This window comes from Dermacentor andersoni, chromosome 1 (genome assembly GCF_023375885.2).
Source record: "Dermacentor andersoni chromosome 1, qqDerAnde1_hic_scaffold, whole genome shotgun sequence".
In the NCBI taxonomy this organism is placed as follows: Eukaryota; Metazoa; Arthropoda; class Arachnida; order Ixodida; family Ixodidae; genus Dermacentor; species Dermacentor andersoni.
Window position 1 is genome coordinate 193,196,154 of NC_092814.1, and position 26,547 is coordinate 193,222,700.

General features: G+C 43.5%; 1 protein-coding gene across 11 annotated transcripts in view; it reads right to left on the reverse strand.

Moving 5' to 3' along the window:
* Positions 1 to 26,547, reverse strand: part of LOC126547008 (lysine-specific demethylase 8-like) — a 74,936-nt gene that overhangs the window by 43,946 nt on the left and 4,443 nt on the right. For 6 of the 11 annotated variants that reach the window (XR_008609045.2, XR_008609046.2, XR_008609044.2 and 3 more), the window contains exons 3-5: positions 25,428 to 25,556; positions 12,628 to 12,791; positions 8,260 to 8,363 (exon numbers count right to left, since the gene is read on the reverse strand). Coding sequence is in view for 5 of the 11 variants with exons in the window: in XM_055062908.2 (XP_054918883.1) it covers positions 8,260 to 8,363; positions 12,628 to 12,791; positions 25,428 to 25,556 (397 nt within the window). In the remaining 6 variants the exon portion in view is untranslated. Of the gene's footprint in view, positions 1 to 8,259; positions 8,364 to 11,364; positions 11,668 to 12,627; positions 12,814 to 25,427; positions 25,557 to 26,547 lie in introns of all 11 variants that reach the window. The other 5 variants (XR_008609048.1, XR_008609047.1, XR_008609049.1 and 2 more) reach the window with 3 other exon arrangements.

The following is a 26,547-nucleotide window of genomic DNA, read 5'->3' on the forward strand; positions in this document are numbered from 1 at the left end:
CAGGCACGAAGACTGCCTCGGTTGGGTCACAACATTGGTTGAGCAGCGAATAAAAGTAACCTTCTAACATTGCTTAAGCCACATGCACAAGTGCACTTCTTGCTTTAAGTTTTTCTTGAATATTGAGAAAACAAAAGGCAAATTTAAGCTTCATTAGTAGGTATGATAGCAGAACTGCTTTGAGATCCTCACATTTCTTGCCTTAGCCAAATCATGCTTCTTATACCCACCAACCTTTGTCTGAGCTTGTCTTTGGTGTTACTGCTCATCCAAGATTACCAAATGGCATGCCAGTAGTTACGAAAATATTAGAGAGCATCATGAAAAGAAAATTAAGAAAGCTCCACAGTCAAAAGAGACTTGAATGAACTTTATGCCCATAGGTATGAGTGAGAATTAATTAAATTCTGGGGTTTAATGTGAATAAATCACAATCTCATTATAAGGCACACCTTGGTGAGGGACTTGACAATCTGGGGTTCTTTAACATGTACCCAACACACAGTACAAGGGTATTGTTGCATTTCGCCCCCATCAATATGCGGCCACTGCGTCCAGGATTTGATATCATAACCTCGTGCTTATGAGCGAGAATAATAGGAGCATCCGAGGGCTTAATATTCTGTTAGTTAAAAACCATATGAAGAAAGCGGACAATAAACCCAAGGAAAGCGTAGGGGAATATAATTGTGATGTTTAACAGAAATGCAGAAATAATAAGGAAAAGAAAACTAAAAGAGACAAAAATAGAGCTTGCCAAATGTGGCAGCCAAATCCATATTTTTGGCATCACGCAAGTGGTGCTCTACCAATCAAGCTATTGTGGCCACCATCCTCCCACCCACTTTCTTTTGCATTTGTGCATGTGTACAAGATTAGCCCTGGGAGTGTTAGTAATGTGGAAGATGTGAATTCGGCTTCCACCTGCTGTAAATTGTCTTTACATTCAATTTCATTTGCTTTTTTTCTTATTATAGCTAATTTCAATTGAACACAACAGTTAATTTGCCCTATGCTGTCTCTGGTTTCACTGTTTGTTTTCCTCATATGAGATATGCACCGCCGAACTTGTGGTAAATGTGCACTATTGTTCCACTTTCTTTTTTAACAAAACGTCATTTTGTGCATTGAGTCACAAAAGTAACTGGACCACTAATGCATTTCCTCGCCCGTTTTTGGAATAAATATCTTGAAACTGGTGTCATTTTGGGGATTCATTCCAAGTGGATACACCTTGTGAACTCACAGGCTACAATTTGTAAATTGCAAATGTACCATAATGTAATTAATGAAAAAGTTAGAAATTGATTTCTAATTAGCTGACTGTGCATTTCAATTTCTCATGTAAGTAATGTCCACCTCCTCGAGTAATCCAGCCCAAGGACTCGAATTGTGCTACCTGCCACAGGCGATATGAAAAAATCTATATAGTCTGAAAAACACACACCTGGCACATACACGTTTTTGACAAAAATGCATTGCACATGTTAGCAACATAACAATTCACTTATCAGCATCTGAAGCTTGATCAAAGAAACTTCAGTTCTTTATCAGATAGCCTAACAGAAGTTGAAGGTGTCACACCACGTAGTTGAAGGTTTTACACCACGTGCCTAGTCTGGGAATCACTTCAGCTACAAGTCATTCATCCACATGTTTGATTTAATTTCTGCTGATGATTTCTGCTTCACGAAAAAGTGGCTGACATGTGCCCTTGCCACAGTGTATTGCAAGAAAGCCTGCCTTTCTCCTTTATAAACTAGTTCACAAAAAACACACGAACATTGGAGCACACGAAACGCTTGGGTTGTACTGTTCTTGCATATTTTGTGTGCTAGTCGGCCAATATGAAATACTACTAGTATACCAACAAGCCAAAACTTACACTAATTATTTCCCTTTTTTACACTGCGTTCTCTGACTCTTCCGTTAACATATCTGCCAGTTTGTCCCACATGCCATTTGCCACAATTTAAGGAAATCTGGTAGACTACACCTATAATGCAATCAAGAATTACTGTTTTGTGCTTCATGAAGCAGTGTTTATGGTCATCCCTACCGTTTGGGTCGGCTCAACTTGCAGAGGGAAGACAGTTTTTCGGGGGCAGAAAATGCAACTGATACTTGTGTCTTGTGTGTTCCTTTAAGATCGTAGGACACTGTGGGAATGTAGAGTATAACAGCTGACTTATTTTCCGATTCAATGCACATTTTTGAAGGCTTATCAATTTCCTAAGGAGTGTTTCTGCAACAAAAACTTGCACATGCTCTGGATACACTGCTTCCGAGAGTTGTTCCGACTGGTACTGTACGGCTTCACTCATTAAATCCAGACATGTAGTTCTCCACACTAATATTTAATAACTTGGAATGCGCCAACTAATGCAGCAATAGTGGTTGCTGCATTAGTTGGCAGCATCTCTTGGTTCATACCACCAGAAAATGTAGACGGTACTATAATCAAACATGATGTCAAAAAACCTTCATCTTTCTAAAACTGGGAACTCATGCGTCACTTTCAACGGGCAGAAGCAGTCACATACCATCATCAGTGGGTTAGGAACTTTAGACTCAAGTAAGTGGGGTCCTGAATTAAGAAAAATCATATAATTGTCAAAAAACCTAATAACTTTTAACACCAAAGTGTTCACAAAGTGCTGTGTGAAGATTCACAAAGAACAGGTCACTTAAAATTGGGGCTATAGCACAGCCTATATAGATGCCCATGACACTGCTACAACTTTCAAGGCCCTTGACCAAAGAATCCACCCTCTAAATATGTGACAAGAATAGAGTAATTTCTCTCTCCCTCTTCCCCATTCACAAACTTGACCATAGATAAAATGCTAAAACCTCTAAGAAAAACAGCTAATATCAATCCCTGATTAACTTTGAAAGCCCACACATCCAAACTCTTCAACAGATTCTTCAACAGAACAAGCTGTCTTGCGGAAGTGAACAGTAAAGACAGTTAATATCTAAAGGAAAAGGACTAATGTAGCAAGAATTATAAGCTCTTACAAATACTACTTCACTAGAATCCCACAGTAATAATCCTTGCAGGGAAGCTAATTCAGTTACTCCTGCAAAAACTGCCAAATTGCACACATCAGCCAGTTTTTCATGAAGCATAAATTATGAGCAAATAAGTGCGTGAGTTAACCTTTGAGGGTCAAAGACATAAATATACCGGACCGCGAACAAGTCCCAAATGGCTGATGCCATATATTTACGGTGCTGTCTGCATGTTCAAAAAAATGCGCCCATTTTTTAACTCTGTTGCCCAGCAAGTGCTGCCACCCTATGTGGATAGAAGGAATTTTTTTCACTTCATAGTCTATTGGTTTTCATTTCATGGCTTCTTTATGCTGGCATTTCAGTGACCGCTCGTTCATACGTGTGCGTGCAGGGAGCGTGGCGGTCAGTTTTGGTTTCGTCTCGTAGGCTGTTTCTGTTTGTTGCGCTCATAAGAACTGATGTCTATCTGGTTTCTAATCTCTCAAAGGGCCCCCGCTAAATGCTCACTCGTTTATTGCTCACAAGGATGTGATTATATCTGATCACAAGCGGGTGCCGGTACATACAAATGATACCGCTGCATACGGACAATGCTGCCATGCCTGCATTTCTTTTCTCGAGACTCATAAAAACTTGTTACTTCATTCTGGCGATGGGATGAAGGATTACTGCAAGTTTCTGACACATTCGGTTTTTCTGACGGATGCACAACCATCGAGCTTTCTTGCCTGTGCTCACATACACAGTTCAATTACGCTATGGGCATGCCTGCTGGTTACACTACTGCGAGTCGAGTGGCAATTCCACCAATGCAGACTACTGCTCAATTGCTTGATTGGAATATATCTATTTCAGTGTATCTACTTTTTTATTCTTGCTATAAGTATTTATGCAAGCCCATCTGTATTCACGGAAAAACAGTGCATGTTTTGCAATGGAAAATATGTTTTGTCACGTTACGGTCACGAAAAAAATTTTCGGCAATATTTTTTCTCTCAAAATAGGTCAGTTTGAAGATTATAAATCGCCAATGAAAAACCTCGTCTCTGGGGGGTCACATTTGGCAAAAAAGCATTGACCCTCAATGGGTTAATCAAAGCAGGAATTATTCATAGACTAGGTGCACACTGTATCACGTTAACCACTATTATACTGTACTACCTAATAAGAACTGAAGTTTCTTAGATCAAGCTACGGACCCTGACAGCAAGTTCTTATCTTGACATGCGCAATGCTCATTTTTGTCACAAATGTGTATATACAGTAAAACCTCATTCATGCGTTTTGGAAAAAAATGCGAGAAAGAGCATACTAACCGAGAAAATGTACGATCAGAAGTCACTAAAAAATTGACAGATTCAACTAGCATTAACGCAGTGCGAAGTTTCACACGAATCATTGCAGCACGAGATGATGATGTGAGCTGAGCTGGTGGGGCTCGAGCGGCATCGAGACACGCACTGTCTTTTGTACGGCTTCGGCAAGGTTTCGAATTCGGCCTGGGTCAGCAGCTTCTTCGAGTGGAACATTTTGGTGGGAAGTTTTTTATGTGTCCATACAGCACGTATCGTTGCGGCACAAGAGCCTGTCGAGCTGGTAGGGCCTAAGCGACCCAAGACACACATCAAAGAAAGGGGGTTAACCGAGGAGCCCGATATTTATTAATCATATTATGAGAAGCCAACAAACAAAGACACCAAGGAAAACATAGGGGAAATTACTTGTACTTACAAAATTAATTAAAGAAATGATAAATAACTGGCAATGAAAGTGGATGAAAAAACAACTTACCGCAGGTGGGGAACGATCCCCCGTCTTCGCATTACGCGTGCAATGCATGGCAATGAAACTGTCGCACGCATAATGCGAAGACGTGGGATCGTTCCCCACCTGAAGCAATTTGTCTTTTCATCCACTTTCATTGCCATTAATTTATCATTTCTTTAATTTAATTAATAAGTACAAGTAATTTCCCCTATGTATTCCTTGGTGTCTTGTTTGTTGGCTTCTCATAATCTGACCAAGATACACATAGTCATTTTCCAATTGCTTAGTGTTTTAAGATTGCAACAGGAAATATAAACGAAATCGAGCTGGTCGGCAACACTGAAATACAATGCCTATGTTGCTGCCTACAGCAGGGAACAGCAGTGCGTTTGGGTTATCGCCTATTAAAAGCATGCAGTACGTTTCCAACGGCACTACAGCATACGCGCTATGGAATAGATAAGTGAAGATGCTTATCGCAATAAGGTTGGCGGCAATGGCTATGAATGCAGTGTGCGATCACCCAGGAGGAGATTTGCTGGTACCGGAATAAGAAACTTGGTGCACACCACTGTTTTCACGAGACGGGTGGGCGAGTATCGTGGGGAAGCTGCTGCAGCTGGCAGCTACTGTTTTCGATCCCACCTGCCTTGCGCCTCTTATTGTTTAGACGGGATCTAGCAGCTGCAAAACGTATCATACAATTGCAGCTTGGCAATCTACTACACGTTGGTGCCGAAAGCTCGTGTTTTCCTGGAACATATGAACTAGTATAAAGTAAGTGTAACTGTATTGGGTCATTTTTTTGTGTTCTCGATCGCAAACATTGGTGCCAAGAAGTCATACATAACGGGATCGTATCAACGAAGTTCCACTGCATATATTGCACTCTTTTCCAATAAAGGTTGTAGTAAGTTCGGTGCTATGGTGTCGTCACTGCCTTGCTCCTTGTCTTTGTGTGTGGCCTAATTTTTGTTTATCAAACATATCAGCTGTCTTGCTGATCGTGGCAAGTACTCCCACGTGATTTTAACACCCAATGCACCCAACCACTGAGTCTGTATAGCAAGGCTTTCCATGTGCACTGAGTAGCTGCAACATCACACTGCTGCAGTTTATTCTGTTCATACCAACCAAACTTACGTGGTGACCTCGTAGGTATAAGAACAGGGCCTTCCATAGGCTTCTTCCATGATTTGCTGGCTGACTGGAAATTGTGCACGCTATACATTCTCCTCAGTGGGCTCAGCTCAACTGTACTTCATACCACATACATGATATAGGCTCAGCAAAGCTGCAGACATAGCAGAATTTGCATACAATACCAGAACACACAGCTGCCCAATTAGCTGCATTTAGACACAGTGTGTATTTGGCTATATTTTTGTGCTGTGCAAGAAAATGCCTTCTTCTGCAAAGTAAAAGCCAAGGTACTGCACTGCAGGCAGCGCTGACATCTCCCCCTAAAGACATGGCAAATGTGCTTTAACCGGTTCACTTCTAAATTTCAACCATGCTGATCCATTCTCATCCAAAGGTATGGCATTACTGGCTGCGCTAACAGCCGTGTAAACATGTCCAAGCCTGACCACATTTACAGATCTCCATGACAAACCCACAGTGATTGGCAGCACAGAGCCCGTTATACAGTGTTCAACATGTACAGGGTGTGACTCAACGCTATTATTTTGGCCGTCATGCACATTGTTGCAGAAAAGAAACAGTCTTCATCCTCTTATAGTTGATGTGCGATATATTAAACTCTGGATAGAGCTTACTACCAATGATCACAGGCATCTCAAAAAATACAAAAGGCTGGTTGCGTTTGTCGCCATATAGATCAAACGATAACCAAATATTGTAACACATTTTTACATGTTTTCGTAAAACATACCATGGGGTTTGAAATCTGCCTTGATAGAATTTTATTTGCTTTTCAGAGTATTACTTTTTTGCCTGATGGCACGTTATGAATAGGACTTTGTATAAGATAAACGCTACCCAGAAATACAAATTCTAGGTCCCAGTCAGAGAAAGGAGACGTATGTAGCAAGAAAGTTTGGTTGTTGTGGCTCTAATAGCTGGCAAGAGAGAAGTATGCAAATTTACCCACTATTGTCCCATTAGCCAAATTCTGATTTTTTTTTTTTTTTTGAAAACTAAAATGCAGTATACAGAAACTAATTCCTTCTGGACTATTTGCTACAGACATACTATAAAATTAAAAACATGTTGGGCCCCCACAGGGAACAACTTTTGAGCAGTACCTGCCTAAATCACAAAAATCTGCAATGGAAGCAAAACTTGTGCTTGGCAGCAGCGATCAAAATTTCTTTTTTCATAGCAGTATTTTTTTTTTTTTTTTTTCAAAATCTACACATTGATTCAATGCTCCTGCAGGATAAAGGCCAACATATATTATTCTATTAAAGTGACAAATGTCGACCAGACATGCTTGGCCGGTCTTACGTGAAATCAGGCTACCATACATTATTTTCATTACACTCTTAAAAAAGTTTGCACCCATTGGGGCTTATCTTGTCCCACAACAATAACTGTCATCTGTTTTGCCCGAATTTCCTCTCATTAATGCTGCGAGTGCAGTACTTTCAAGTCACGAACAGCATGCGCGTCATCAGCATGGCATAGCATTCTTCACAGGAAAGTAGCGAGCGCTGAGTTTTTAAGAAAGGAAACGCAAGCAAGGCAGACGGCGATTATTTTTGTGGGACAAGATACGCCCCAAAGGGTGAAAACTTTTTTAAGAGTGTCAAGTGACAAATGTCAACCAGACAGGCTCGACTAATCTTACGTGGATTTTTTTTTTTTTTGATACTGCAATCCCACTTTGGGGATTTTGGCAGGAGGGTACAAGTGTTGAAAACATCACAAAAAAAGCAACCAACAAGTACATAAATACATAAGAGTAAATAAACTAATATAAACTAAAATAGAAGGCATACGGTAAGTACTAAGTTAGACACGATGTAAACAAGGTAAGTGAAGGCTGTTGAACTTGGGTGTTAGTAAGCTGGTTCCATTCAGTTATTATCCGCAGAAAGAAAGAGTATTTAAAGGAGTTGTTACCTGTGCTAAACTGAGCAATTGTTAATAGGTGTCTTTGTCTAGTGGCATACCCAGATGAAAAGGTTATTACGTCTGAAGTGTCTAATTTATAGTGCCCCTTTATGATTTTATACATAAATTTTAGCTTAGATAACCGGTTTCTTTGGGTTATTTGTGGCAAGTTGGCTCTGCTTAAAAGGGCAGAAACAGAAGAACGTCCAAAGCTGTTATATATGAATCGCACACCCCTTTTTTGTACGCTTTCAATCTTGTTAATATTAGTCGGAGTAAAGGGGTCCCAGATTATGGCTGCATAATCTAATTATGGGAGAATAAGCGCTTTATATGCGGTCATGCGGACATCAGGAGTGGTAAATTTTAAAGCTCTTCATAGAAAGAACAACTTACAGTTTGCATTTCTTACGACATAATCAATGTGTTTAGTCCAGTCTAAGTTATTTGTTATCCAGAGGCCCAGGTATTTGTAATTAGGTACTTCGTGAAGAACACGGCTGTTGATAGAATTGATAAAGGTTAATGGACTTTTTTTGTGAGTAACTCTCATAAACACTGTTTTTGCATAGTTAATACACATTTGCTACATATCACACCACTGAACAATTTTGTTGAGTGTATCATTTAGGAGAATTTGGTCAGCTGTACTGTTCACTTCAGTGTAAATCACGCAGTCATCGGCATACAATCGTATTTTAGCAGGAATGTTGCAGACAATATAATTAATAAACAAAAGAAAAAGAAGGGGTCCAAGCACCGACCCCTGGGGAACGCCTGAGTCCACACCAACAACTTTCGAAGTTTCTCCATTAAAGACAACAAACTGTTTTTGATTGTTAATGTATGCAGCAATCCAGTTTAAAAGTTGGTGGTTATTTAGCATTTTCCCTAATTTGTGCAATAACTTCTTACGAGAAACTTTATCAAACGCTTTTTTAAAGACCATAAAAATTACATCGGTTTGTTTTTTGTTAATAATTGAAAGTGCAAAGTCACGTATAGTTTCTGCTAGCTGGGTACACATAGAATAACCTTGTCGAAATCCATGTTGATACTTTGTTAAAATATTATGTTTCTCAAGAAACTGCATTATGTGGTTATGTATAATATGTTCTGAAAGTTTACATGCAGTACAGGTTAAGCAAATCAGACGACAGTTCTTTATACAGTCTTTCCTCCCATTCTTATGGATAGATTTTACTCTGGCAATTCCCCAGTCGTCCGGAACTTGCCCCTCAGATAGTGATCTAGAGAACAGAACACACAAGTATCTTGAGACCCATTCAGCGCATCTCTTAAAAAATGAGTTTGGTATGTCATCTGGCCCTGGGAACTTCTTTACATCGAGTTTTAAGAGCATATTCAAAATTCCAGCTTCACTAATTAGAACATCTGGTATGGGTGGGAAATTTGCATCGAAGTGTGGCAATACATCGTTATAACAGTGAAAATGCTCTTAAATTGCTTATTGAAGGCATTTGAATTTTTTTTTGCCTCATCTACTTGTACACCTTCGATATCAAAGACATCACCAATCGCTAGAAGTCAGGCGTATGTGCCACCAGAATTTTTCGGGGACGTGCGTATAAAATTTGGTGTGGACTCTCCAAAATACCATTGTTTGTCAGTTCTTACTTGTGTTTTTAGCTGTAATGTAATATCTGCTATTTTCTGCACAGTACAGGAAGAGTTTGTAGATTTCTGTTTTTTCTTTAGTCTCTTGAGTTGCCTTTGTAACCGCAATGAGTCCAGAGAGATTCAGGCGTTCTTGCGCTTCAACTTCTTTACAATCCGGGGAACATATTTATTGACGCATTCTTTTACAATTATTTTGAATTGATGCCAAAGACTGTTTATATCTCCAGAATAGGATGAGAAAATATAGAAATTAAAGGAAAGCATGTCAATGATAGAGACATCATCTGCTCGTGAAAAGTTAGGGAAACTAGACGTTAGGTTATTACGTTTGATTGCTGCACCAGTGAATTCTAGCAATCCTGCAGAATGGTCCGAGATACCAGGTATTACCTCACAGGAAGTTTCGGCTGTAATTGAACCGCTTACAAAAAACAAGTATGGACTTTGAGTTACCCTGAATCCTGGTGTAATTTTGAACCACTTGCAGTAAGTCCAACGCGAAGGCCATATCTATCAGTATTTCACAGTGATTATCATTTTGGTTTCGGGCTGTGAATGTTGACCAATCCACCTCGGGCAGATTGAAATTGCCTGACAAGATTATTTTGTCCCCAAGCCTGACTTTCTTAGGTTTTCGAGGATGCCAACATCAGAGCCAGGAGGCCTGTAAATAGCACCTATAACATACCTGGTGTTACCACAATAAACTTTGCAAAAGATAGCCTCAACACCAGGCACATCAGGCATTTTTTTCATGCCTAAGGATGCCTAAGGATTTGTTAAAAAGAATAGCCACCCCACCACCCTAACTCTCGCGGCCTTTTCTATGTACGCTGTATCCAGCAGGCACAAATTTACTGTCATAAATGGACACATTTAACCACGTTTCAGTGAGGATAGCTATATCAATGCTATGGGTCAACAACAATGCCTCTAGCTCAGTAACCTTGTTAACGACACTTCTGCAGTTTACATTAAGTACTTTCAGTGACAGTACGTCATGTTTTTGCCGCCAATTAGCCTTTTTGTTTAACTTATAGCGTGAACCAGTAGTTTCTTTCCACCCGAACATGACGTCATCCACGCTTAGTTTATCAAAGAGTTTCACTTTGGATCCGTTTTTCCTTTTATCAGCTGATGTGCCCCACAATTTTGTCCTTATTTCTCTTATCCTGTAGGAAAAGTCTTCCGAAATCGACACCATACTTCCCTTAAGTTTATTACAGTTCTTTAATACAGCTATCTTCTTTCGGTAGTCCAGAAACTTTAGAATAACACGACGGCATTTATTTTCGGCCTTCTGCCCGATTCAATGACATCTTTAGATTCCCGTGACTGTAACCTGTAGTGTGCCTTTGAAAATTTTATCTTTTACTTTTTTTAATAGGCCATCTGCAGTTTCACCACGTGGCTCTTCTATGCCATATATAACCAGGTTGTTTCGGCGGATTCTATTTTCTAGCTCATCTACCTTGCTCAGCAGGGATACAATCTCTTTGTTTAATCCTGTAACTGTTGCTTCTACTTCTTGTACTTTGGCGGTTAGCGCCGTTAAGTTTCTAGTTGTTAATCAACTTTGTCTATGCACTCCGTAAGAGCAGAAATCTTCTTTTCTATTGCATCTTGAGTTGTCTGCATTTTTTCAATGCAGGAATGTGTTTTGGCTTGGCCCTCTAAGATTTTAGCCAACATTTTGCTATCACCGGGACCAGGGTTCGCCTCAACATCTCCGCAAGCAAGCAAATCAACCGGCAGTGAATAAATACATGTTAGCAAAGATTTTACACCCAGTGGGCAGGGCAGCAGAAGCAAATAACGATTATCGCTTCTGTAACAATATCCAGGTAGGTAACTACTAACCCATATCATGCAGCAGAAAGAATTTCTAGGCCTGTTGCCCTTGCTGCTGCCGCAGTGCCCATTGAAGATCCAGGTTTGTGGCGATGCTTTTGTAGCCTTCGGAGGGGTCACGTGATGAGTCGTTGCTCCTATGAATCGCCACGCAGTCTCAGTGTGTGACTCGATGAACGGTGCACTTTCAGAGACCCGGCAGCTGTCGATGATTGTTGATGCAGGGTGCCTCACGATAACCCAATGGACACGTGCGGCGTCTTGCGTTCCGTTGTGGACAGTCAGATGATTCCCGAGTAGAACAGCCGTGACCTGCATCATGAAGCAGAAAGAATTCCTAGGCATGTTGCCCTTGCTGCTGCTGCAGTGCCCACTGAAGATCCAGGTTTCTGGCGATGCTTATGTAGCCTCCGGAGGGGTCACGTGATGAGTCATTGCTCCTGTGAATCGCCACGCAGTCTCAGTGTGTGACTCGATGAACGGTGCACTTTCAGAGACCCGGCAGCTGTCGATGATTGTTGATGCAGGGTGCCTCACGATAACCCAATGGACACGTGCGGCATCGTGCATTCCGTTGTGGAGTCAGATGATTCCCGCGTAGAACAGCCGTGACCTGTATCATGAAGCAGAAATAATTTCTAGGCATGTTGCCCTTGCTGCTGCCGCAGTGCCCACCGTTATGTTGAAAAAATTGAATAAAATTGGCCAAACTGCATTTTCTTTAATATAGACACGCAACATAATTGCCTTTTCATAATCAGTGACTGACTACTATTTACCAATTACAAATAGAGGACATTATATATCATTGGAAGCAGGGACTGTATTTTCACAGTGCTGGTGCAGCTATCATACACTTACTACCTTTTCTCACTTTTTGCCTAAGTTTCCAACAGGGCGCAGACCTCCTTAGCTCACACTATTGATGTTGATTATAGAAAACCAAGAAATGTTGCTGCAAGGAAGCAGGCATAATGACAGCCTGAAACCAATTGTGTACAGCAAGTAGCAAGGACTGGTAGTAAATAGGAGCAAGAAACAGCAAAGGAAGCTACTCACAAGTAGCCGCTTGCATAAATTTTCCCTTCAGCTGTAGCAAAAAATGTGACCACATTCTTTTTTTTTTCATCTGGCACACGGTTTACTACCTGGTCCAACCATCACTGTTGACGTAAACAGTCATTTGTAAATTTTCTCAAATTAGTGCTGCTATTTATACAGTATCCTAGATGCGTTTTCAAGTAAACCAGCTTTAGCATACATACTAATTACCTCCATGGTCGTGTTGACAATGCAGGCCAGTAGTCCATCCCTTTGGTTATAATCACAGGTTGCTCGGCATTTAAATATGTTTTCATAAAATGTTCCACCGATGGGCAAGCGAGCCGACTCAAAGGAAACTTTAAGGCGATTGAGTGAGGTTCCTTGCACTCCACCTAGAGGGAGAGGGAAAGAATCCTGTAAAAGACTGGCCCATGAAGCGTGTTAGCAGACACGGCAGACATAAAAAAATGAGTAATTTTTACAAGTCAACGAAACATGTAGGCTCTAAGTAAAACAAAAGAAAGAAACCTGCTGGATTTTTTAATCATTTTGCTTTACCAAAGGCATTAAGTTTTCAACAAATCTAAACTGGTAAACAAATGGCAAAACATGGTATCTTCATTGCACCTGAAGCCATAATGTTGCATGTTTGATAAAACACTACACAGGTTGCTATTTTCAAGGCTAGCTTAAACATGGTGCTTCCATTCATGCTGAATGTAGAAACATGTCCTTACACTTTGATCATTGTAACAAGAGTACCCAGTGTCTTACTTATTCATGCACACACACATTATTCACCAAGGCCAAAGACACTACATAGGAGAGTTGGTTACAGCAGTGGTGGAATAGCCATTTCCCCTTTCGGTGCAGGTGCTGCCGTAGGCAAAAAGCTGATTTGGCACAGCAGCAAGCACTTTTGGCACAGGATCCAACGCACGTGTATAGTAGGTCCAACGCACCATATAGTACCATGCAAATATTAACAGATACATCGCTATGCTGTAGCGACGGGTTTGCGCAAGGCTTACCCTGCAAGCGCAGTCAGGAAAGGATGCAACACTCCTCTACACCGCGATGCACACAGGGCGCTACAGCCAAGTTCATCGATACAATGCAGAGAAGGCACCACAGACAGATTGTCAACAAACGCGTGTTTATTAACCCAGGATGCAACACAGTGCGACAGTCACAGCTTATACGCAAAGGTGCACCGCAAGACCAATCGAGTACACGCACCTGCACTGAATATAACATCATGTAATATACTGCTGATACCACATGCTGATCGGCTGGAACACGAAAGACCAACACAATAAAACAGACGGCAGCTATCTAAAGACTGTTGCGTCAGGTGCTAAGTCACATGTTGCACACGCCCAAAACACTGAAGTTGTTTTATTCAAATTTTATCGCATGCGTGGCCGTGTAGTGGTTCTGCAGGCTGCAAAACCGTCTTTTTATTTCTGTGCTTACAATTGTGTGTTCCATTGGGCATATATTACATGAAATGGCAGTAACACATATAACGTAGTAATGAAGTAATTTCGGCTCCCCCTTTATCTTTGTTATAACGAGGTTCGAGCGTATTACACAGTGGCAGCCGGTTTCTTAAAAGTCAGCGTCACCGCAATACACTCATGATATGCGGCAGAGCATACAAATGCCGCGAACACTGTTTTCGGCTTAATTTCCCTGGCAAAAGGATATTTTAAATAGGTGCACATTAGATTTGGGTACATACCGAAATCACACATGGGGGTGGTTATTGGGATCACCATAGGGGTCAGGCGCATGCATGCTGACTGGTCAAGTTTGAATTATGCAGCAAAGGCCAATTTCAGGATCGAAATAACGAAAGTTCACGCCCATAGAAATGCATGGGCACTGGCTGGGACCATCAGTCGGGGTGGAACCAACAAATCGAATTAACAGGAGCCTTATTAATGGGTCTACTGTACTAGTTTTTAACAGCATGGCTAACTATAGGTAACTAATGCCTACCTTGCAGCAGTGGTCACCATTTAATGAAGTCTAGCAGCTGAAAACCTACAATCGTATGGCTGCTGGCGACTTGTTGCCCTTTTGCATATTAAATTATGAATACAGTATGAGCAGACACAGGGAAGAGCGACTGACAATCTCTTGGCTCTCCCTGACTATGGTAACTAAAGAGAAAACAGGAAATTATCCATTATTTTATACTAAACTGGAACCGAACCCATATTTTTAATGTCATCTTGGAACTGAACTCAAACCTGAAGTTTTGGGAGGAACAATTCCAAACTGATATGACCACGGTTCAGCCCAGGGTCATTATTGCTGAAATTCTGCGACCGTGCATGTGGCTGCGCTGACGAGAGCAGACTATACTTCATGCGACAATTCAGTGCAGCATGTGGAATGTTGCCTCGAAAACAGCCTTGTAGCTCACCACAGTAATCTCATTGGTTCACTTAATCCCAAGCTTTTACAGTTTGCCATGTTCACACTGTTTGATCCTACTGTTTCCCATATCTGTGGCTCTGTATATGCTGGACAAGAGCAGTCTCATCATATCATATGATCAGACTGCTCATTATATGATAGAAATTTTAAAATCTACTGTCTGCCTGTGCTACAGCGTAATCCTTGTGTAAACTGTTATGTATATGTGCATAGGTTCTCTTTTTATTCCTTATACTTCCATGATGATTCTCATTGTTCATTTCAATACATTTGTTTGTAGGTTGTATAGCTGTTATTAATTTGTATAGTGTTACATAGTGTTATGACTGTATAACGAAATTCTAACTTGTTAGTATAGTGTCAGATGTGTTCTTTTTGTTGTTGTATTTGTGCCCCCCACCCCTCTATGTAATACCCTCGGTTACAAGGGCCTCTAGGGGTATTTTGTATAAAGTAAAAATAAAATAAAATATTGATTATATGCAGTAACCTCTGGAATTTTGCCTGATGTTTGAAAGTGACACAAGTAATATAGTGGAATGTCGTTAATTCAAACCCGTTTAATTCGAACTCATGCAGTGGTCCTGTCAAAATTATATGTATTTCAATTTGTGGAAACGTCCGGTAATTCAAATGCGCAAGCATTTATGACAGTTAATTTGAAAATTCCACACTGCCAACCATGCTCTCAGCAGCATAAACTCACACGGCAGCACCTCCGACACGGCATTGCAGCCATGCGCCGGCTGCTGCTCGTCTCCTGTTGCAAGCACTGTATATTGGAGCAGCAAAAATTTCTTAAATTTTACAGTAAAGTCGGTGTGGTGCAGGTTATACGTGACTTTTGCCTTGAGTTGCAGCTTCACAGCACCAAAATTTTGGCTAGAAGTGTCCCTTCACAGCAGCACGCCATGCACTGCTAAGAAGCCACACTTCCAGAACTCGTCATTCGTGTTGGCTCATGCGCGTGTATTGTCAAACACAGCACTGCATGCGAGTCCTTCATTCAATGAGCTTTCTTTAATTAGAACGAATTTTAGGACCCCATCGAGTTCAAATTATCAACAATCCACTATACTACATGTTTTAAGGCGCACTGCACGAACAAGACGTCCATGTAGCCTGCAGTTATTGGCGCCTTTCCATGCGTTAATTCTGTCATCAGTCCAGATCGTATCTCACCCGTGTTTCTTTAGTAAGAGGGAGAGCTGAACTTTGCAGTAGTGGAAAAGCCATGTGACCTTTTGGCACAGATCTTGGTGCATGCAAAAAGCTGACTTGGCACAGCAATAAACACTTTGAGCAGTTTCGAAGATGCATCTATTCACCACATAGTCTCAATATTAACCGAAATGGACAATAAGTATAGCTGAGCCAGCTTTATGTGCATTAATGCAGCATTTAGGATAAAATTACCAAACTAGTTTCATTATGTTTTAATAAAATTGCTTTTTATGTGTGTATATCGTAGAATAAAGCCACTTCTACCATTTCAACTGGAAAAAGGTTTGCGTGTTCACTATGCTTCATGCAAGCAAAAAAATTTAAAAATCTGGTTGTGGGCAGAGCCATAGTGGGTTACGTGAGACATCTTGTGCATGCTGCTGGAGGTGCATGGGCACTAGTGCACAGAAATGACCTAACAAAATACACAAGTGACATTTATTCATGCATTACAGAGCTTACATGCACCACAGATAGAATACACCACACCCTATAGAATGTGTGCACATAAGCCACAGCTACAGTTAGGACATCAGAGGTCTCTTTACATCTAAGGTGCAAAATCTCTCCTGCATAGCAGTGTCATATCATGTGAAAGCTGTTTATATTGCAACCATGGTATCTTCTTCCGATCGTGCAGGGCTTCAAGAGAGGTCATTATTAAGTGTGATTTATGTGCCAGCGGTTCAGGGCACAAATTACAAGACAATTTTAAAGTGGCACCCTCAACTCTGCTAAGCAATGTACGACAGGTCCATATCCGAGGGGGAGGGGGGAGGGTTTCTTCTTTTTATCCGACAGCCTCCTTGAGCAAGCTCTGTGCCACAACAGTACGAAGAAAATAACTGCTGCACTAAATACCCAAACACAACGGCTGTACATTGAAACCTCCGCTTAAGAGAATGCAACAAACAGAAAAAAAAAAACAGCAAATGAAGGGCTGATGGCATTGGCCATAGTCATGGCTACGGCCGCTTCATTGACCTCCAGGATGATGATGATGATAGCGAGCTTTAGGTTGTGGTATCAGTTTTACTAGACAGACAGCATAAAGATAATGAGGCTTTCATTCTTATGCTTCTTCGACGCAGGCTTGGCATAATTTTTTTTCGCTAAGATGTTGTTTCGGAGCAAGATGGCGCAAAGGCTGCTCTTCGCACAATTTAGAATTGGTGTAGCTATTTCACCACTGACTGTTTCACAGCACTCAGCTATTAAAGGAACCCTGAAACGATTTAGACAATTTTGTACTAACATACTGAGTCATTAAGGTCAGCCTTTCTGGTCACTAAGTGATGCATTTAAGCACTCCGCGTAAAGCGTGCAATTTATTATAAGGTTTTAAAACATTTCCGACGATTACAATACTCCCTAATGCAAGATTTGAGCGCAGCTTTACACGTGTTTTCATTTCACAATATATTGAGGCAAGGAAAAGGAATTTGAGACGGAAATCACTGCACCGACTGGCAGTGGGCAAGTGCTGTCAGTGCCTTCGCAGAGGGAGGGGCAGTATGGCAACGATAGCATGACGAGCAATATTGGAGCCAGCTGTGGAAGAAAAAGATGAACGCGCGAGCAGCGGCACGAGCGCATTCACGCAGTTACGCCGAGGGGAGCCAACAAGCCAGCTGTGGTAGAAGACGACGACAAATGCGCAAGCAGTGGCATGTGCACGTTTGCGCAGTTACATCGACGCCGACGCTCAACCCAGGAACGGGCACATAAGAGCTGCGCTCTAAAATGTACATCGCTACTGATCGCAGCACACTGCTCTCTTCACTTTTTAGCTGCCACTGACCAAGTGACACAAGGTGGCCATATGACACCAGTAGGGCGAGCTATCCAATTGGCTGCCCAGGGCGTGTCATCGATAATTTTTTCAATTTTATGGTGAACAAATGTTGTTCATAATAGTTGCAATGTTAATTCATTAATTTCTGTGAAAAGAAAGTAACAGAAAGAGAATGCACAAGGACAATTTATCACTACACTCAAGCACTTCCGGCACACAGCAAGTGTCGTGTGCTTGTGTTACAATGTGCTCCATGTTGTGCGAGCTGCACGGTCTGTGTTGTTCTCGATCTATCTTTTCGCGAGCACCATGGTTTGCCCTTGCGTTGTGGGCTGCAAATGTAGCAATCGGTGACATGCGAAGCTGCGACATCATGTCCCTCTGCAAGGCAAACATGTGAGCGGAGTGCCTGCAGTGCTGGTTGTCGGTATCAGCACCAGCATCTACACGTTTGCGGCCGTCACTTCATGCCGAAGGATTAATATATACAGTCGATCCCGGTATATTGAACTCAAAGGAGATCGCCAAATAGTTCGATATATCAATAATTCGAAATATAAAATATGCATGTCAAAAGCTTCTCTAACAACTCCACAAATCTCAAGGCAGTTTCCCGATGTCGTAACTAACGGGAACTTACCAATCTGTGCCTCCAAGGCGCGTAAAAAAACAAAAACACAGCGCGATGACCAGAGCACTTTATTTTGGAAGAAAAAAATCTGTGACCTTTGCTTGCTTTTTCTTCTGCACCATCAAGTTCATTAAGCTGTCCTCAAGCTTGTTGACAGTGTCGAAATGAGAAAAGCCAGCTCCTTCCATTGTGCCACAACAGAGGCGAATGACGCTGAAAGCTGATGCAAGTTCAGCTGCAGTGCATGGTAGTTCGTCCTCTTCGTCGCAACCTTCGCCGCTGCTCGAGTCTGCCTGGGAATGCCGAGAGCTTGCGAAATTCGCTGTCCAGGCATCCAGCATCATCGTCTTCACTGTCAAAACATCCGTCGTCTGCAGCTACCACAAAGGAATTCCGAACGCCGCGGCGACCAACGACTTTTTCTCGCCAGCCTCCACCCGTCGAATGATGTCCGCCTTTGTTGAAAAATCCAAATTCTTGCATTTTTTCGCGGCCATGGCTCCGGAACACGTGCCAAAAGCGAAAAGAAAACACACTGCACCACACAAGTCTCAAGCCTTCACGTTGGCCTCGTGAATAAAAGGAACAAAGCGAATCGAAAGACGCACCGCTCCATGTCTCCGCACTATCACAAGCCCAAGCTGCACTGACCTCGTTCGTCTCGCTGCGCCAGAGGTGTCAGCCAACCAAGACACAGGAAACGGGCACCTGCGGTCAGCGTGGTTGCTCCCTCCCGCTTCCCTTTCACACCCAATTGCACTCGAAGTGCTCCTCGTCACGTGCCTTTTATCCACACGCCCCTTTCTCAGAGTGCGGGGCGGCGCGCGTGAGATCGCGCCAACATCGCGAGAGCTTCATGAGGAGAAGTGCACTTGCGGGGCTGGGATGCGATGGGAGAAGCGCACTTGCAGGGGTGGGGTATGGTGGGAGAAGTGCACTTGCCGGGGCGCAGCTCAGCACGGAGTTCGATACATCGATATGCCAGTGCACGGGAGTTCTATATACGCGAACAATAGCGCTATACTTTTGCATGGGATTCCCAAGGGGATTTTTTAACTGTTCGATATAGGCAATAATTCGATATATCCGGGTTCGATATATCCGGGATCGACTGTACCACGATAGTGTTTCGCGTGTCCAGTATTCGGCTAAGCACAAGCGCAAGTGTACTGGGCTTGGGCGTTTTACGGGATGAGCGGAGGCACCAACGCGAATGGCCTGCGGAGTACAGCGACCTGGTGGCACAGTGCTCAACCAAACACAGAACTAATATAGCAGTAACCAAGTATATTCTACTTTGCCAGTGGTATGAATTTTCAGCAGGAGCGTAATCATAAACATGTTGTTTTGATAAATGTTTAAAATGTTTTACACTTGGTTACAGCAATATTAGCTCTTTGCTTGGCTGGTTAAGCTCTGCGCCACCAGGTGGCTGGACCGTGCAGACCGATCAGTCCGCTCACGTACGTCTACGCCAAAGCTCCTTCATCACAGCAATAGTAGTATGGAGGAGCCTTAGTTTACGCCTCCACCCATCCATCAAGATGCCCAGCTAGCCTGTGGTTACTGGAATACCTGACACGTCCGGCACTGCATCAGAGTGCTTGCAACGCATGCTGTACCAGCTTTTACTTGACACCAATATTTCCGGGCTGGACTCTTTTCTTAGCCCGAGACAGCCGTTTGAAATCCCCAAGCAGCGGTCACCGCATTAAGCCTAAACGCGCCACCACGACAGAGGCACAGCAAATGCGGATGCTGATGCTGCATCCGACGCACCCCGTAACGCAGCTCTCTTGATCGCGGGGATCCCCGAGCCATCCGGGTCACGGCGATCCCTGAGCAATGGCGGACATCCCCGAGCCGCAGGGATGCCCGCCAGCGATTCCAACCTGGCAGGCCAACTGGACTGCATGGATGCAGAAGACTTGGAGCCTGAGCGTGACATCAAGTCCTGCGACTACCGCCGCGGCCTGAGCAGAGCCGCCGACATATTCAATGATACACAGCCTCAGCCACTCGTGCCTCACACTCCATGGCACCGGGTGGTCGACACTCGCCGAGGGAGGGTTGTTGCCGAGGAGTCCTCCAAGACACCACACGCCCCATTCGACTCACGCGAACGTCGACACGGACCTGGCTGGCCGCGCCTGCCACGCCTCCCTACAGGGGACCCCAAAGTGGTTTTCCGAATAAGAGGAGGTATATCACTACAAGAAGAAGCGGTCTTACCACTGCGAGACGCGATACAAACCGCACTACGAGCCCCGCTGTCTCCGGTGGCGCGCATACGAGTACGCAAGGAACAGAACATCGCCCTGGTCAGCACCCCGGACCCTGACCTGGCGAAACAGCGGTGCCACATTCAGACGCTCCTGCTCGGCAGCAAATCGTATCAAGTCTCTGCGTATGTGGCTTCCCCGGACAACTCCTGCAAGGGGATAATCACAGGCGCCCTACCTATACCTACCGAGGAAGCCCTTATGAACGATACGGTCACCTACCCCCATGATATCAACATAATCCAAGCCCGACCCTTCGGAACGAATGGACCATGCCTCTACACCTTTGAGGGCAAGCGAGTTCCCAGCTACGTATATTTTCAAGGCGCAGAATTTCGATGCAGACCTTTCCGCCCAGTCACCCAAGTGTGCCACTGCTGCCTCTGAACCGGATATCGACACGACATCTGCTTATACCCACAACGGTGGTGTGGGATCTGTGGCTTGCTTAACCAAGATGGACACCACGAAGGTTACCTTCCACGCTGTCTTACCTGCGGATCCGATGACCATCCCACCATCGATTTGAGTTGCCCGGCTCATCAGAGGGGACCCGGGGCCCGAACGGTGAAAGAGCGGTGCCAGCACCCAAAGGGACCCAATACGACTCCACCGAGGCAGGGTACCGACGTATCAACGACAAACCAGCAACCTGACGACGTTCCTAAGAATGCCTGCAGCCAAGGACCTCACAGCACCGCCCGACCCAAGGAACCGAAAATATACCACGAAAAGAAAACCAAACAAGCACATGTTCAACCCTGAGTACCTCCTGCCATATGAACACTTGTGGCACCACTCACAAACCACCCGCTACTCCCTCCTGTGCAGTGCGGCACGAGAAGCAATGCCACATGGCCGGCACTCCCGCAACGAGAACCCACCCATGCACCTGGCTCGGCGGCAAGTGAGGGTCTCAAGATTTCATCTGGTTTGGCAACTGGAGGGTGCCTGGCTCCAGACCTACAGCTGCAGCAATGGCAAGACCCCCTGGCTAACACTGGTGAGTCGCCCGTTGAGCAGGCCTCCCCAATACCTCCCCACCCAGCGCCACCCCATGCACCAGCCCACTTGCAACATACCTGTGCACAATATTTCCAAACCCCAGAATTCACACAAGGCCTTACGCAACTACTTCTAAAATTTGTAAGCGACAGCCTTGAGGTTGTTAAAACACAAATGATTAAGGAACAAGAACAGGCTCTACAAAGAGTGGAGACCGCATTTAATCAATGCATCGGCAAAATAGAATCTGCAATTAATCCCCGCTTCAATTTGTATGCTCGATCATTACCGACCCGTAAGCATAAACAGCCCAAACCTGTCGCCGCCCCTCACTCCTCAGCCCACGGAGGCGACCAGCCCACAGTTGGGGGTTTCGACCCTCGTAACGACTCAACAGGGCCAATTCCAATAAGCGACAGAATTCGAGTAGAGCAGGCTTACCTCCTCCACCCGGAAACTAAACTTCATCTGACCTAACCATATAGCAATGGAATTGTAGAAGCATCAAAAAGAAACTTGCCCAATCGGCCGCATACATTCAACCCTTCCCGAAGCCGCCAGATATACTGGCCCTGCAGAAAACAGGGTCCGTGTCTCTATCCATGCAGAGATATCACGTGGCATCTGTAACATCGTGTACCACTATTCTTATTATTAAAACCCTCCCCTTCATAGACCAAACCCCTACCGGGGTCCTTCAGAAGGAAGAACCGAGTTAACAGCTCTGCAGATGATCCCATCCAACCCCACATCGGGAAAAGGACTGTTGGTTGTCAACATACACAGTCCCCCTAAAGATAAGGGCACAAGGTTACCGGAAATTCTTGCTCAAACACGCTATACACATCGAATCATAGTGGCCGACTTTAACGCCCGCCATCAGCATGGGGTTATATAAATAATGCGCCGAAGGGCAACCTTATACATAACACTATGATGCACCATGCACTTACTTTAATTACAGACCTTACTATACTATACCTGCCTGGCGATTGGAAACACGCCCAGATTACTCTTATTCCCAAACAGAGTAAATCCTTACTGCTTCAGAATTTACTACCTATCTCGCTCACGAGTTGTGTAGGCAAACTTTTTGAGCACGTGATTGTCCGGCAACTACAACCACACTTAGAACCTAAGCATTTCTTCCCCAACATTGTTTGGCTTCCGCCCCAACCTATCGGCGCAGGATGTCCTCCTGCATATTAAAGAGACCTTATTAAATCACAAACGATGGACGGCCCCCACCAGAGCCATCCTAGCATTAGACACAAAAAGAAAGCCTTTGACAACGTAGGACACGACCATATCCTCAGGACCCTTGCCACCACAGGTTGCGGCCACAGGATCTGGCAGTATGAGCTTTTTTGGAAAATCCCACCACTGAGATCAGATTAGCTCCACTCACATCGGCCGCTTTTGCCCTCCCAAACAGGGGCACACCCCATGGAGCAGTCCTATCACCACTATCATTTAACGTAGCCATGGCCCCACTTGCCAGAGAGCTCGCTGATATCACTAAATTGCACCCCGCTTTTTATGCTGATATGACACAATGGGTGTCACAAGGCTCTATTGAGGAGGCCCAAGATGTCCTACAAACAGCTATCAACATTATCGAACGGCATATTAGCATAATGGGACTCTTATACTCGCCAGAAAAATCCGAATTGCTCACTATTAAGCCCCACAAGTGCGACCCAGGCATAGACCTGTTCATACATGGTCAACAAGTGCCTAAGGTATATAGAATCAGGATGCTGGGTCTGCCCATCCAATCTGACCTAGATGTGGGTTTTACACTGAACCTCCTCGATAAGCAAATAAAACAAATCTCAGGACTGGTTCGCTGGATTGCGTCGCGCAATCACGGTCTGTCTGAAAAGGACACCATGCAAATGAGTGAAGCTTTAGGGGTCAGTCGCCTCACCTACCACCTCCCGTATCACCACTGCACTTAAAAACAAATGGGTCAGGCTAATCGTCTAATCAGGCGGGCGGTTAAGACCGCACTGAGGCTGCCGATGCACACTAGCACTACCCGCATTCTACAGACTGGTCTCTATAATACCGTCCAGGAAATCGTAGAGGCACAGAGGAGTAATCAACTTCCGTGCCTCACCCGAACTTGCTTACCACTTGCTCGGATGACCAGCTCTGGCTGGTGGACCGTGCTTACCTAGAGATGTTGGCCAGGGCGCTCCCGAACGTCTAGGGGCCCAACCACATTTAAATAGATGCAATAAAATTTTATCCATCCATCCAACCAGAGCCAGTGAAGGCGGAGCTTAGCCTCAATCACTTGGCAAACAAGTTGAGGAGAAAAAACATGGCTATGGAGAAGGGTAACTTGTAATTTTCCATAACTCTCTTAATATGAGATGCTTGTGGCGCAAATGTTTTACTGTAGCTGTACCCTACACGTCTACAAAATTTGTCCGAACCGTTCGAGGGACCCTTTAATAAGTGAGGCTGCAAATTTGTGCAATTTTAGGCTCTCTCTATAGCTTTTATGCAGTCTTCCTTTTTATTTGTGAAGCAGCCCGTGAGCACGCTCTGGAAAAAGCCAGGTTGGGACATGTACCATTAAGGAATGCCAAAAAATTTGTATGTCCCAAGATCTCCACTCATCCCACTAAACATGTCACGCAGTGTACAGAGTTCTGCTTAAAGTGTATGTACTGAAAAATACTTATCTGCTTTTGGTCAGCATTAGGCACTGCAAATTAGCCTTTTTTAAGCAGATTATTTTTTTTATTATGTGCCTTTTTTGGTGCTGCTGTACACATTAGTTAACATTTGTTCAGCTCTTTTCTTGAAGTATTTCAGCTCTAAATTCATGCAGTCACCAAAGATGATGGCGAAAGTGTTTGTAGGGTACATGTATTACATGGGTAGTTAAGCATTAGATAAGGTACTTCGCTTCATTTCCTACAGTGTAGAGAACTAGCATGCAACTTTTAAGAATCGAACGGAGGAGAAAATTTTTTGTTTGCATGAAGGGGGTGGGGGCGAGGGATAATGCGGTAATGCATTGGACAGCCGTCATAGGGTACCACATATTTTTTTTCTTTCTTTTTGATCAACATTAGTTACAGCAAACATGAAAATGCTGAAAATTTCGATGGCACTGAATGTGGGCAAAAGTTAGCAAGAAATGAAAGAAGAAATAGCATTTGAAAAACACATTTTTAACAACATGATTCTGATGTTTTACGCGCCATAACCATGACCTGATTATGAGGCATACTGTGATAGGGGATACCAGTATAATTTTAACTACAGTACGCAAGCATTTTTTGCATCCCATCCCCATCGAAATGTGGCTGCCTCGCCCAGGGTCGAACCCATGACCTCGTGCACAGCAATGCAACGCCACAGCCGCTGAGCTATCCCAACGGATACAAATGCATCTCTGGGCCCTGCATGCATATTTCAGTGCAAACCAGCATGTCAAGTCCTAATAAGCATGCCTTGTGTATGGTTAAAGAAAAAGGAGGGGTGGGTGTTAAGCAGTCTCTTGCAACAAGTACACATACAATGCTATAACTTTTTTAAAAAAGAAAAGTGTACTACCAAATGTGCTCATCACAAAAGGAGCAGCAGCATAGGTTGGCTGCGAGAAGGCAATAAAAATACCTACCTTCTCAAGAAGTGCAGGCGAAATCAGCTCTGGCAATTCCTTATGCACTCGACTGGCAAGCTTCGTTAGTATATTGCCCATTACAGGAGCACCCATAATAAGACCCATGTCACAGGTGTTCAGGACATCCTGAAAGCAATTACAGGGATGTTAACAGCCTACTACTACTTATAATACACAACTTTTAAACCAAAAGAGAAATCAGAATATCATTATTTTGGGATATTTGATGAAGTTGTTTCAAAGAAAAAAAAATTCTTTCATGTTCAAACCCTGGGTGCCATTTCATGTAATACAAATAAGCTAAGAGGAAGCTTCAGCTCAGGCCTGACTCCAGTTTCACTATATGTTGTCATGCTGTAGTGCTGATGAAGAACTAGACGGTGCCAAAACTCTGAGTCATGATTCTAACTTTGTTATTTTATGAACTTGTGCCCAGAATACAAGTAACCCTAAAAGCACAACGACAGCAACAAGCAAAGTCGGTTTTCAAAATCTGAACTCGAGTCATGTGACTTTGCCATTTCTACATGTATCACAGTACATGCCAGAACAATTGCTCGTGCTCGCTTACATTCGAGAATGGACAACAGCATTCGCACCACACATGCAATGTGATCAGACAAGACTCTACGACTAGAGAATCCATGACAGCTTTAAAGAATTTTCAGATACAGTAGGTGCATCGAGCACCTACTGCATCTGATCGATAGCAGTGGCAATCCGGTGAAAAATGGTCACCATTCCAAAGCAACACAATGTATGCATAATTTAGGGTGTCCCACGCAACTCAAGCCAGACATTAAAAATATGCAAATGTCATGTAGCTAGACAGAACCAAGGTAATGCTGATTGCCGTCACTTGGAGATACACAGATTTTTCCATTCTGCCTAATTATATTAGTCCTAATGAATCAAGTTCTCAAATATTATAATTAGTTGAAATGTACAATGACAAAATTGCAGAGCAACATGAAAAACCCTTAATACAACTTTCTGTAGCTCAATACATGCTACATAAAAGTGTTTTTTCAAGTGTGAAAGAAGCCCTCAAATACACGGAAAATTGCTGCACGATTAGCTGCTCGAGGTACTTTGTGTGCATTGTGGCACATAATTT